The sequence below is a fragment of the Hyla sarda genome, chromosome 1 (genome assembly GCF_029499605.1).
Source record: "Hyla sarda isolate aHylSar1 chromosome 1, aHylSar1.hap1, whole genome shotgun sequence".
NCBI classification, from domain to species: Eukaryota; Metazoa; Chordata; class Amphibia; order Anura; family Hylidae; genus Hyla; species Hyla sarda.
In genome coordinates, this window is record NC_079189.1 from 181620388 (window position 1) to 181634402 (window position 14015).

A 14015-nucleotide genomic window follows, 5' to 3' on the forward strand; every position below is an offset into this window, starting at 1 on the left:
TGCGTGTCCATCTACGTCTTCTCCCTGGGCAACACTGTTGTGAATATGTGCAATAAAGAACTTTGCTGAACAGAAGAGTGGTGAGTCGCCGACTATTTCTTTTCTCTACTTGCATAATTTACAAATATGTTTAACTTTCTGCCACCAGTTGATTTAAAAGAAAAAAGGTTTTCACCGGAGTACCCCTTTAATATCTGCTGTACTGCTCTTTTATGAGAACTTCAAAGGTTCCAAAAATAAATATATATCAGGGAATTGTTAAAAATTTATATTTGAAATCACAATAAAATAGATTCCCTTTATTATAGGATGTTGTACAAAGAATGTTAATAAACATATGTGGGTTTTCTCGCTGTTTACGGATATTGGTCTTTTTTGTGCAGACTGTCACAGAGAAGCACAAGCTAAATGTGCCTGAGACTATGACTGAAGTTCTGGATGTCTCCGATGAGGAAGGTGAGTTCAGAACTGTGTCCTAAAACTGACATAACATTTTCACCATAGTGGTAAGCATGATTTTATTGGATTACAGGCCTTAGAGGAAACTGTGGATAGCAGTATTTTAGCCATTCTTTAGTATGTCTGTATTATTTGGAAGTACCTCTGAAGTCTTAAAGGGATTCAGTGGTTTAGTAAAATCTATCCCCTATCCAATAAGTTTCTGATCGTGGGGAGTCTGACCGCTGGGACCCCCCACGATCTCCTGCCTGGTGCCCAGCTCTCCTCATGAAAGGAGCTGTGTCGACCACAGCACAAAGCGGTGGACGACACGCGCCCTCCATGTATCTCTATGGGAGAGCTAGAGTACACGAGCGCTGTATCTCCGGCTCCCCGATAGAGATGCATTGGGATCACTCGCTTTACTCTCTTTGCAAACTAAAATGCGCAATATTAATAAATATGTCCCAATATGTCTGCTTAAATTTCCGGAGTGGGTATATCTAAAGAAGAATGATTTATTCTATGTTAACACAGAAATATTTGTATCTTATATATTGGTATTTTTGCTTTTACATCTGCCTGAAGGCATTCTAGTCCAAATATTTATAAGGCAAAGAGAAGTTGCTTAGATGCCAACAGATCATTATGTCAGGAAACCTTCTTCACTCTCTTTACAAACTAAAATGTGCTTTATGCAGCCATTAAACTATTTGCTGGTGAGCTCTTGTCTGATGAAGAACTTCTAAGTATACAAGGTATTGGTGTACACAACCTATTGAAGTGCTGTGGATCCAGTGTGACTTGCAGTGAGATTGATTGTCTATGTTTCAGTTTCTAATATTACGTTTTCAATATTACTACTTAGGACGGTGTTTAAAATTAACTTTACTTTTACCATTAAAATTAACAATGCTCTCAATGCATGTAGTGAGGCTTTTAAAATAGCAATGTGGCAAGCAAATAAAGTGCCTGTGTAAAGGATGATGTAGAAAAGACTCGCTCAGTCTGCCCTGTGGATCCTCCTGTCCAGGCTGCTAGACATGTCTGCATTCTCTACCTATCTTATAAGGAAGCCCTTTAAGATAAACTCTTGTTTCATGGTAAAAGGTTATAGTTAAAAAGAGAAATTTTGAGAAAAAGAAAAGAGACATGACCATAGAGATCCCAAGCAGTTAGAGGGTAAGGATTTGGTTGCGAAACTCCAGGTCCATTTGGCATTCCTATCTTGGGATTGACTTGTCATATAGGGAAAAAAAAGTTCCAGGAACAAAATTTAAGAAAAAACGGCATTTTGTAAATTTTGGGGGCTTTTGTTTCTACGCAGTACATTTTTCGGTAAAAATGACACCTTATCTTTATTCTGTAGGTCCATGCGATTAAAATGATACCCAACTTATATAGGTTTGATTTTGTCGTACGTCTGGAAAAAATCATAACTACATGCACGAAAATGTACATGTTTAAAATGTCATCTTCTGACCCCTAGAACTTTTTTATTTTTCCGCGAAGGGGGCGGCATGAGTGCAAATTTTTTGCGCCGTGATGTGAAGTTTTTAGCGGTATCATTTTTGTATCGATTGGACTTTTTGATAGCTTTTTGATAATTTTGAGAAAAAGAAAAGAGACATGACCATAGAGATCCCAAGCAGTTAGAGGGTAAGGATTTGGTTGTGAGAACTCCAGGTCCATTTGACATTAATAACTTGGGATTGACTTGTCATATAGGGAAAAAAAAGTTCCAGGAACTCTGTTTAGAAACTATCCGTTTACAACATACATTTCAGCAAGGCATAGAAATCTTACAATACAGACAGAAATATCATTGCCTATTTGACATCTCATAATATTAAAGAAAACACATACTTCTGATTTGCACAGGTAAAAATAGGAAAAGGTGGCGGAATTTGTAGCAAACTACTAGTAGTCTATGAAAATGTTGTCTTATCTAATACATTTCAAATATGTACAGACATCAGTGTATTGCGGTATTGGATTTATACAAGGGATCAGTAACAGCACTGTCCGCCACAATAGTCTTTTTTTTTTTAAATAACATTTTTAATGCATGTTTCTCCAATAAACGGACAATCATAAAACCAAGGAAACATGAGAAAGTTAACAATACGACAGTATCAAGCATGGACAGTCGTTAAAAGCACCACATATGAGCACAAAAGTGTTCTTGTCATGGGAATCTCTAAGTAGTGTAGCTTTGGGCCTACAAACATTCATGGCTCACAGTAGACACAAGATACAATATAATGAAAAAGGTTTCTTATAGCATATGTCTCGTAGAGGTTTCTTTTTCTATTGTTAGTTGAATCATAGTGCATTATTATATCTAATTAATGTGTGTCCTTTTTGTGAGGTTTGAGATATGTTTAAATCTTCTATACTGACTTTTACAAATAGATGACACAATGACTGGAGATGGAGGAGAGTACTTGCGACCTGAAGATTTAAGGGAGCTAGGAGACGATTCCCTTCCAAGCAGTCAGTTTTTGGATGGAATGACCTACTTGAGGTACAGCTTAGAAGGAGGACGCTCAGAGAGGTATGTCAATGTACTTATTAGACAATTACTGTGCCATCTCATATAGTGATGGTATATTGCTGGGATAGGTCATAACTTTATTATGTTTGGGGGTCCAAGGTCTGTAAGGTAATACTTGTATTCCCCATAAAATAATAACCGCGGAACATCTTTTCATAAAACTGTGCATTGTGCAATTCCACATGGAAATAAATAAACTTACAAACATTTGTTACTATTCTCTTTATTAATACCTTGTATTACTACATAGTCTGAGCGTTTGTTCACTGTTCACATTGAGTCTCATTTTCAGACATTTTTCAGTTCACACAGTTTTTTCCAGCCCTCTTGTTTTTTGTCCATTTTTTTACACATTTAGAATATGAATAAGAAAGCTGTGTGTGAACATGGCCTTACACTGTCAGAGATGACTTTGGACAGTGTCAGAGAAATGGAAACACTCAGTTGTCAATTTGTTCATACCCTGAGAAATTGCAGCTGTTCAGTATTGTTAGAGTTCTAAGAAAATTATTATTTCCTGGGGAATGCACATATTTACACATTATCTTTATGGATAAAATAAACCTTACAGTCTTCCAGTTCGATCTTTAAAGGGGTACTCCGGTGGAATACTTTTTTTTTTTTTTTTAAATCAACTGGTGGCAGAAAGTTAAACAGATTTGTAAATTACTTCTATTAAAAAAATCTTAATCCTTCCAGTACTTATTAGCTGCTCGATACTACAGAGGAAATTCTTTTCTTTTTGGAACACAGAGCTCTCTGCTGACATCACTAGCACAGTGCTCTCTGCTGACATCACGAGCACAGTACATTCGGCAGGGGCGTTCAAGGAGAGCGACATATGTTTTGCGCTAATCTAGCACATCCTCTGGCTCTTATACCTTATACAACACTGATACCTTTCTTATATACCTATACAGGATATCTCAACTGTGTGTAGGTTCCGCCTCCAGCTTTGCTCATACCGCGCACGACAGCCCGTCCTTCTTCCGGCCGGGTCAGCTGATCCCCAGGCCGCCACCTCCAGCAGTCACGTGAACCGACCCAAGCGACGTTTGACACGCCTCCCACGGAGGGAGGGATGAACTCCCCCCGTCGTGAGAGGCCGGGGCGGCATCACTGAAGTGCTGAACACGTGACGCCGGTTGCTAAGCAACCAAGGGACGCCGACCAGGCCAGAATTCAAGACCAGCGCACGCGCAGAGCATTACGTTCAGAAGCTGTAGGGAACCAATGGTCGGTGACAGTGTAATAACACCTTAAAAGAAGAAAAGGCTAAAACAGCCACATATTCCTATTGATTATATAACAGATTAGAACAGTGGAAAAAACAAAAGTTATAACAAAGATTTACAAAAAAAAACAGACAAGTCAGTTTTGTCATTAAGACTTGGGAGGCCCATAGTGTTCGTTTGCAAAATCCATTTTGCCTCTCTTTGGAGGAGCAGGTTATGCCTGTCTCCTCCATTCCTTGGGGAGGGTACAATTTCAAGACCAGCACATTTTAGGACACTGGGAATGCCTCCATGCTGGGTTTTGAAATGATTTATGAGTCGTGGTAAACCTATGCCCGTGTGGACTGATTTCATGTGCTCTCACACTCTGACACATAAACAACGAATTGTTTTACCAATATAATAGAGTCCACAGGGGCATAGGATCACATAGACTACTTAACGACTATTACAAGTAATAAAATCTTTGATTCTCCATTCAACTCCCCCTATCCTAAGGAATTTAGCTTCCATATTAAAACTGCAGTGCGTACACTGTCTACATCTATGGTTTCCTTAGGGGGAACACCTATCCAGCCAGGTAGATATTTTCTCGCTAAATTGTTTTCCTCCTAACACATTTTGTTAGTTTAATTTTTTCTGTAGGTGAAGAGAGGACCTTTTTCAGCTGTATCTTTTAGATCAGAATCGTTAACTATGACATGCCAGTACTTCTTGATAGCATTTTGCACCGTTCTATCCATACTGGAGTGCTTAAAGGAAAATACAAATCTTCCACCTTTTCTTTTTTTTCTTTTAATAAAGTTTCTCTGTCAAGTTATCTGGCTCTGTCAAGGGCTTTTTGTATTATATCAGATGGATATCCGCGTTCCCGGAGTTTTAGGCAAAGATCACTAGCTTGGGATTCAAACGTCACCTCATCGCTAATGAACCTCCAAACTGTCCAAAGGGAATGGCCTTTTTCATGTGAGGAGGATGAAAGCTTGTTTAGTGAAGGAGGGCATTAGTGACAGTGACCTTTTTGAAAGTGGATGTTTTTAACTGGTCATCCTCAACTCTGACTTTTACGTCTAGGAAATCCATTTCTTTTCCTCCAAAAACAGAGGTGAATCTCATCTCAAACTCCCTGTTGTTGTTAAGGTATTCTATAAATTATTTAAACTGCATCTCATTTACAAATCTGTTTAACTTTCTGGCACCAGTTCATTTAAAAAAAAAAAAAAAAAATCCAACAGAGTACCTTTAACTTTCTAAAGTGTAGGTGTACCTTAGGTAAACTAATAAATACGGTAATTGCGTAAATAGGCATTCCATATACTGTGTATCATATTTGCAAGCAGGAAAAGTACAATAACAAAGATAATCTATCTATCTATCTATCTATGCCTATCAAATCTAATCTATCTTACAAGACACTGAACTTTAGTTTAATATGTATAAAAGTAAAGCTTATATAGTAGTATTTTCTTTTTGGGGCAGTCACAGAGGAACCACTATTACATCTAATAATAATGTGTATTATTACTAGATGTAATTTTTCACTGTAATGTTTAGATTTTTGCCTGGGATTATTACATAGATAATACAGTGTCAATATTTGTATTTGATTTTCAAATGCTTATTTGTTCAAATAATGTCCTATACAATAAGAGCAGATAACCCAGGTAATATATTCTCATAGTAAACAAGTCAGGATACATCTCATTTTCTAGCCTACATTGATACAGTGAAAACTGGGCTGTTCCCATGGCAACTGCCACACTTTTTGTCTGTACTATGTTTGGCCTTAAGACGTTTCTTATAGCGACCAATCAGATCACTGCTGTAATTTTCTTGCATCTAAAATATTACAGCTGATATCTAAAGGCTGGTTCACATGTGACACCTTTGTCTGGTCAGTTCTTTATTGATCAAGAATCAACTGATGAGTAAGTAAAAGGAGATATTTGACAAAAATAAACCTATCCACAGGATAGGGGATAAGTAGCTGATCGCAGGGGGGTCGGGACCCGGTGCTCAGTGAAGAGTGCTTGCTGCAGGTGGCACATGCTCCATACATTTCTATGGGAGTGCCGAAAAGTCCCAAGTACAGCACTCTGGAATCATCGGCACTCTCATAGAAATAGAGGGCGTGCCGTCTACCAGTAGATGACAGGTGCTCCTCTCTGCGAGACTCGAAGATCCTGTAAATAGGGTATAAGTATAGTTTTGATGGAGTTCTGTTAAGGATTTTTGCTATTTTCCTGTGTCCCTAGCCCTAAGTCCCTAGTCCCTATGCTGTATGCAACATTTCACTGGCAAGAACAAGATGGCACCCAGAGGCAAAAGTGACTGATTATAAGAAAGTATGGGTTCAGTTTAGTTATCAGTTTCCTACCATACCTCTATGTGGTTACAATAGGCAGCCCAAGACTTTTGTCTTCTATAGTTTTTATACTTCAGTGCTTCCATAGTGATTGAGGTCTCAAAATTTTGCAAACACATCTACTTAGTAGTGATATGCTCCAGACAGCAATGCTTTTATTGCACATATGTGACATGCTGCACTTAAAACACGTGTGTTATGTTTAAGGAATTCATGTTTCAGAATGTTAACATGGTAAGATGACAACATTGTCATCTGTGAGCTCTAAATGGATGATACATATGTATAGGAGTCTCGCTTGCTTGGGGATGAGCTCATTTCTGCTTCCTTAGCAGGGTGCATTCCCAGTGCTTTACCACAATTAACTTCCAGTATAGCAAAATTGCTACTTCAGATTGATAGAAGATAGCCGTGATTATCTCCACAATGAAGGCAAATTGTAACAATTTCCCGTAGCTTCTAAACATTTTTCACCACACTAATGTTGCAAGGAGACTTCCTGTGCAAGATAAGAATTTTAGAACCATATAACTTGCTATAAAGCAGGGGTTCTTAAAAACTCCCCATTAGGGGCCCCACATGCTAAATTCAGGCTTACAAGTTTTCTAGGAGAGGCACCACACCACATCTGCTGTGCAAAAAATAAAGTGACTTGAGACAGAACGTAAAGTTGACTTGAAAAATTTGGAAAAGATTTAAAGAGCTTCTGTATATAAATAAAGTAAAATGAATGCAATTTTTATTTTTTTTATTTTTTTTATTTACTTTGCTCATTAAGTACACAGAGTTTACAAGGTCTCTTTTTATAAGTGGTTAATGGCAATATTCAGTGTTCACATTGAGTTGCTGAATACTGGTACACACTTAAAGGGAATCTCTCATCAGTGTCACCTGCACTAGCCCGAACAAGGAGGATAACTGGCGAATGGAACGACAGATTGGGGTTTGGTAAGTATTATTATAATCAGTGTCACACACACTACCAGCCTGTACCAAGAGGTTAGTACGGGTGACACTGATGACAGATTCCCTTTAAAGGGGTTAGATGAGATTCTTTTTCCACAGACAGTGCCACTCTTGTTTATAGACTGTGGCTGGTATTGCAACCCGTGAAGCCTTATTTAAAGGGGTACTCCAGTGGAAAAAAATTTTTTTTAAATCAACTGGTGCAAGAAAGTTAAACAGATTTGTAAATTGTTTAGATTTTTAATCCTTCCAGTACTTATCAGCTGCTGTATGCACCAGATAAAGTTATTTTCTTTTTGAATTTATTTTCTGTCTGACCACAGTGCTCTCTGCTGACACCTCTGTCTGTGTCAGGAACTGTCCAGAGTAGGAGCAAATCCCGATAGCAAACCTATCCTGCTTTGGACAGTTCCTGACATGGACAGAGGTTTCAGCAGAGAGCACTGTGGTCAGACAGAAAATAAATAAAAAAGAAAAGAACTTCCTGTGGTGCATACAGCAGCTGATAAGTGCTTGAAGGATTACGATTTTTAAATAGAAGTCATTTACTAATCTGTTTAACTTTCTAGAGCCAGTTGATATAATGTTTTCCACTGGAGTACCCCTTTAAGGCTTTGGACTGGATGATGCCCGCAGAATTCTTTAGGCTTTAACAAACCCATTAGTGGCAATGATTCTCATACAGAGGCACATACAATTGTTTAATTGCTATCTTTGTCCCATTGTATACCTCTGGAAAATCACTGTACACTGTAAAACAGGTCGCTGTAAAACTTTGCATAAAGTATATATTATTCTTTAATTTATATATTCAACAACATAAACAAATACATATATATGTTATATATGCCAAAAATGTAGGTCCCCAGATCCACCTACTTACCCTACATGCCAGCATATGGAGATCACTTGGTGTTTATTTGTGGAATGGTAAAACTATATTAATTCTATACTTTGTGAGAAAATATTGAGTAAAACATACACTTTGTAAAAGCTGCAATAATTACTAACATCAGGCAGACATCACCTCCATATATACAAACAGTACATGACTAACTACACAATGTTATTTCTCCTGAACTTATTGCATTCCATTTTATTTCTAACTAATAAAAAATGCCTGTTACTTCATAACAATTTCCCTTTCATTTATTTCTTTTCTATATTTTCTTTTTTCTTTCTTACTTTTTTTGTGTGGATGCTGCCAACAGCACCATGCCTAGGTAGGTATGGCATTGCATGGTATCAGTATGTTCTTCATGAGCTAACCCCACACCACAGATCCTCATCTATCATTACCTCACATACCCATCACATTGATGCTTGTTTGCTATATACTAACATAAGCTCAGTGTGCTTATTGTAAGTCCTGGCTTAAGCTTTGTCATGCTGTTCATACTTTAAAGTAAGCTTTTAGACAGTGTAAATTTACCATAGTTTAATACTTATTTTACTAGTTAGGACCACAATACAAAACTGTGCTACATGAACCCCCCTGATACAGTAGACTTGGTGGCTGTAGGCCAATATTCTAAAATTTGTTTAATATTACATATATATTCATTTATAGGAAAGAATGCAGAAGTCCAGCACAGGAACTCATGCAGTAAGACCTTTTTTATTTAGAAAACCAAACGGAACAACAGGATAAAGGGACGTGTTTCAACCGGGTATACCTATACAGTATTAGTAAGCCCGGTATACCCGGTTGAAACCCGTCACTTTATCCTGTTGTTCCTTTTGGTGTTCTAAAAAAAGAAGGTCTTATTGCTTGAGAACCTGCGCTGGACTTCCGCATTCTTTTCTGTGACTATGGGGGTGTTGGCTCACACCAGTCCGGGCATGGTCTCTGGTTAAGGGGTGAGCTGAAGCTTCACAATTTTCCTGCATATATATATATATATATATATATATATATATATATATGCCATGTTTATGAGAAATCCATTAGAAAATTGTAAGAAAACATCATGGAGATGTTTTTCATGTCATACAGTGACACTGATTGCCTACAGATCCATATTATACAAGATCTGAACCCTAAATAGGATTCCTGTTTACCTTAGTTGGGGTATGTTCACATGAGTGAATTATCCACTGCAGCTCAAACCTGCAGCAGAAATTTTCATCATCGGTATACCTCAATATGAGAGACATAATGAGAAAATTAATCCATAAAATCACATTGTCTGATTTTTAAAGAATGTATTTGCAAATTATGGTGGAAAATGAGTATTTGGTCACCTACAAACTAGGTCTTCTCTGTCCTCCACTCTTAACCTGTATTAATGACACCTGTTTGAACTTGTTATCAGTATAAAAGACACCTGTCCACAACCTCAAACAGTCACACTCCAAACTCCACTAGTTCACAAGACCAAAGAGCTGATGAAGGACACCAGAAACAAAATTGTAGACCTGCACTGGGCTGTAAAGACTGAATCTGCAATAGGCAAGCAGATTGTGTGAAGAAATCAACTGTGGGAGAAATTATTAGAAAAAGGAAGACGTACAAGACCACACTGATAATCTCCCTTGATCTGGGCTCCACGCAAGATCTCACCCCGTGGTGTCAAAAACATCACAAGAAGGATGAGCAAAAATCCCAGAACCACACGGGGGGTACCTATTGAATGACCTGCGGAGAGCTGGGACCAAGGTAACAAAGGCTACCATCAGCAACACACTAGCCGCCAGGGACTCAAATTATGCAGTGCCAGACGTGTCTCCCTGCTTAAACCAGTACATATCCGGGCCCACCTGAAGTTTGCTAGAGAGCATTTGGATGATCCAGAAGAGGAAGGTCAGATGAAAACAAAGTAGAACTTTTTGGTAAAAACTCAACTCGTCGTGTTTGGAGGAGAAAGAATGCTGAGTTGCATCCAAAGAACACCATACCTACTGTGAAGCATGGGGGTGGAAACATCATGCTTTGGGGCTGTTTTTCTGCTAAAGGACCAGGACGACTGATCTGTGTAAAGGAAAGAATGAATGGGATCATGTATCGTGAGATTTTGAGTGAAAACCTCCTTCCATCAGCAAGGGCATTGAAGATGAAACCTGGCTGGGTCTTTCAGCATGACCATGATCCCAAACACACCGCCTGGGCAATGAAGGAGTGGCTTCCTAAAAAGCATGTCAAGGTCCTGGAGTGGCCTAGCCAGTCTCTAGATCTCAACCCCATAGAAAACCTTTGGAGGGAGTTGAAAGTGTAGAGGAGATCTGCTTGGAGGAATGGGCCAAAATACCAGCAACCGTGTGTGCAAACCTTGTGAAGACTTACAGAAAACATTTGACCTCTGTCATTGCCAACAAAAGGTATATAACAAAGTATTGAGATGAACTTTTGTTATTGACCAAATACTTATTTTCCACTATCATTTGCAAATTCTTTAAAAATCAGACAATGCGATTTTAGTGAGTTTTTTTTTCATCATGTCTCTCATAGTTGAGGTATACCTATGATGAAAATTACAGGCCTCTCTCATCTTTTTAAGTGGGAGGACTTGCACAATTGGTGGCTGACTAAATACTTTTTTGCCCCATTGTATATCCTTGGAGAGAGTGTTATTCATCATTGTCTATGTATGTACTGTATTTGTTTCTTATTGTCAAATCAAATGTTCTACCTATGTGCGAGGCTGCATGTGCTTTGCTTTTATTGTGTCAGTGTCATACAGCTTTAGCACCCAGTGAATTCACAACAGCAGTGTCTTCCAGGGGATATGCACCTAGTATAACTTATTTATTTATTTACCATCCTGCAGAATGATTACTAAAATGGCATTGAAATACAGCGACCAGTCAGAAAGACCACAAAGCAAACTTTGTATGACATTTATATGCATGGGGCTCTTTTATATGACATTTTATTGATATTGATACATGTCATTTAAAGAGTCCCAATAAAATGCCTTTTGTAAAGCTGTAAAAAATGTATTTCTAATGAACCAATGCCAAAATGTAATTTTCCCCTGGAAGCTTCACAACGCGCTAATTGCTAATTTTTCCATTCACCTTTCCCATTTCACCCTTAAATGTCTGGCGATTTGTATGTGTCAACCGACCAGCCTCCGATCCTTCAGTTCAGACAGGTCCCACACGATAAGTCATCACTCATATCCCAGAGGCAGTGCCATAATAGACGACTCTGTCATCATACCCCATGATCAGGTAGGTGATTTTGTTTTTCTTCTCTTTGTTCTCTAGTTCTGTATTGTATTCTGTAATCTAGTTCTGTTCTCTAGTTCTGTATTGTATTCTGTATTCTAGTTCTGTTCTCTAGTTCTGTATTGTATTCTGTATTCTAGTTCTGTCCTCTAGTTCTGTAGTGAGATAATATACCTTATGTACCAAATCTAATTCCAGAAAATGGCCTTTTTGCTTATAGCAGCTAAGGTTCCTCTATGAGCAATTGAGATGCATATTGTAAAGGGTAATGGTTATGATGATGTAGGAACAATTGAGCTGGATTCCTTCAATGTAGCCCGAAGTGATTTACAAAAAATTTGGAAAAGCATAAAAGATTTTTTTGTAACAAGCCAATCACTCACCTCTAGTCAGCAGCGTAGGCAGATAGAGGACACTGTAAGTGCAGTGGTGCCTGGACTTGAAAAGTAACCCTACAGCTAGGTGGATATTGCCCATTGTTTTCGCTTGGATTACTACTATAGATCATGACTAAATAAAAAAATGTATAAAAGGCACAGGCCAAGATTGCCTCTAACCCTTTATAGGTAGTGAGAAGGGCAGTTAGGGAGATGGGCTCTGCTACCTCTAAACCACAAGATCCAAAACAGCTGAAAAAAAAAAAAAATATATATATATATATATATATATATATATATATATATATATATATATTGTTGTATAGCACCAAATAATGAACTATAATAAGTTAGGTTAGGTAATTTGTTTACTGTGACATCCCAGAGGTCAAGGCAGAGAAGGAGTTAAAGGGGTATTCCAGGCCAAAACTTTTTTTAGATATCAACTGGCTCCAGAAAGTTAAACAGATTTGTAAATTACTTCTATTAAAAAATCTTAATCCTTCCAATAGTTATTAGCTTCTGAAGTTGAGTTGTTGTTTTCTGTGTAACTGCTCTCTGATGACTCACGTCCCGGGAGCTGTGCAGTTACTATGGGGATATTCTCCCATCATGCACAGCTCCTGGGATGTGACATCATCATTGAACAGTTAGACAGAAAACTTCAGAAGCTATTGGAAGGATTAAGATTTTTTAAAAGAAGTAATTTACAAATCTGTTTAACTTTCCGGAGCCAGTTGAGATATATATATATATATATATATATATATATATATATATATATATATATATGAAAAGGCTTTGCCTGGAATACTTTAAGATCCACAATTTTTTTCTAGGGTATTAAATGAGGTAATTTTGGTTAAGCTAAAGCAGAGAAGGCATTAATCAATCCTTGGTGGCCTAGGGCAGTGAATGGGTTAAGGCTATATACCTGTGGTCCAGTGCTTATTCACTTCACCAGCCTCCTGCATTGTTCTGGCTGTATTCAGATTCCTGTTTCCTCCATGCACAAATAATAGTGAGAGGATAGGGAGGACTATGCAGCTGTTCTATCTTTGATCAAGCTGAATGTTTAAAAGGGTTGTCCAAGTTTTGACAAAAAAAAAAAATGTATATACATTTGCCAATTTAGTAGAACATGTAAAAAAAAAAAAACTTTGCCAGCCTCTCCAATCCCATAGTGATCCGACCAATGGAGCCCCAGTCTTGATGCCAGTAGTACAGAACGTCATTGATAATGAAATTAACTGACTGCAGAGGTCACGTCAAGTTAGTAAAAGCATAGGGAGCCAAATGGAGCTTTCACTTGAAGCATGCTTCGGAGCTTCAGCTTGTCTGAGGTGAAACCTATTTTATGTAATAAGTGAACATATATTGGTTAATATAGTTATGTTATTTCCAGTCTTCCATTTCGTTCATGCTTTTCTTTTGCATTAGATGCAAACTGTCTGCACTGTTTTCTTCATTTGTCCCACTTCATGTCTGGTTAGGACACTCTAGCTTGAAATTCAGCCAACTCTATTGCCCTCCCACTTCATCTATTTGACTACATCCTCTCCCACTGGAGAGAAAGTTGGCTAAATTCATGGCTAGAGTCTACAAAGAAGAAGGAAGTCCATTGCAGGATATACACTACAGAGGAAGTTGTGCTAATGAAGACAATAGAGCAGACAGTTTGCTATAAAAGCAGAAAAAAACATGGAAAAACACACAATAAATCAGTAGTAGTAAATCAACTTTTAACCTCTTAAGGAAGAAGGGCATACAGATACGCCCTTGCGTCTTGTTACTTAAGGACCAAGGGGGTACATGAATCCTTAAGCAGCTTTAAAGCGAGCGCAGAAGCTGTGCTCGCTTCAGAACAGTGAGTGTTGGTTTCTATCAGTAATGACAGGCAGCGGCCT

At 38.1% G+C, this 14015-nt stretch overlaps 1 protein-coding gene across 31 annotated transcripts in view; it reads left to right on the plus strand.

The window, feature by feature from the left end:
- The window catches only part of ANK2 (ankyrin 2), a 634142-nt gene that overhangs the window by 497778 nt on the left and 122349 nt on the right, over positions 1–14015 (plus strand). For 21 of the 31 annotated variants that reach the window (XM_056565107.1, XM_056565143.1, XM_056565099.1 and 18 more), the window contains 3 exons: positions 384–456; positions 2854–2995; positions 11632–11734. In XM_056565107.1, the coding sequence (XP_056421082.1) occupies positions 384–456; positions 2854–2995; positions 11632–11734 (318 nt within the window). Of the gene's footprint in view, positions 1–383; positions 457–2853; positions 2996–8772; positions 8785–11631; positions 11735–14015 lie in introns of all 31 variants that reach the window. The other 10 variants (XM_056565064.1, XM_056565223.1, XM_056565258.1 and 7 more) reach the window with 2 other exon arrangements.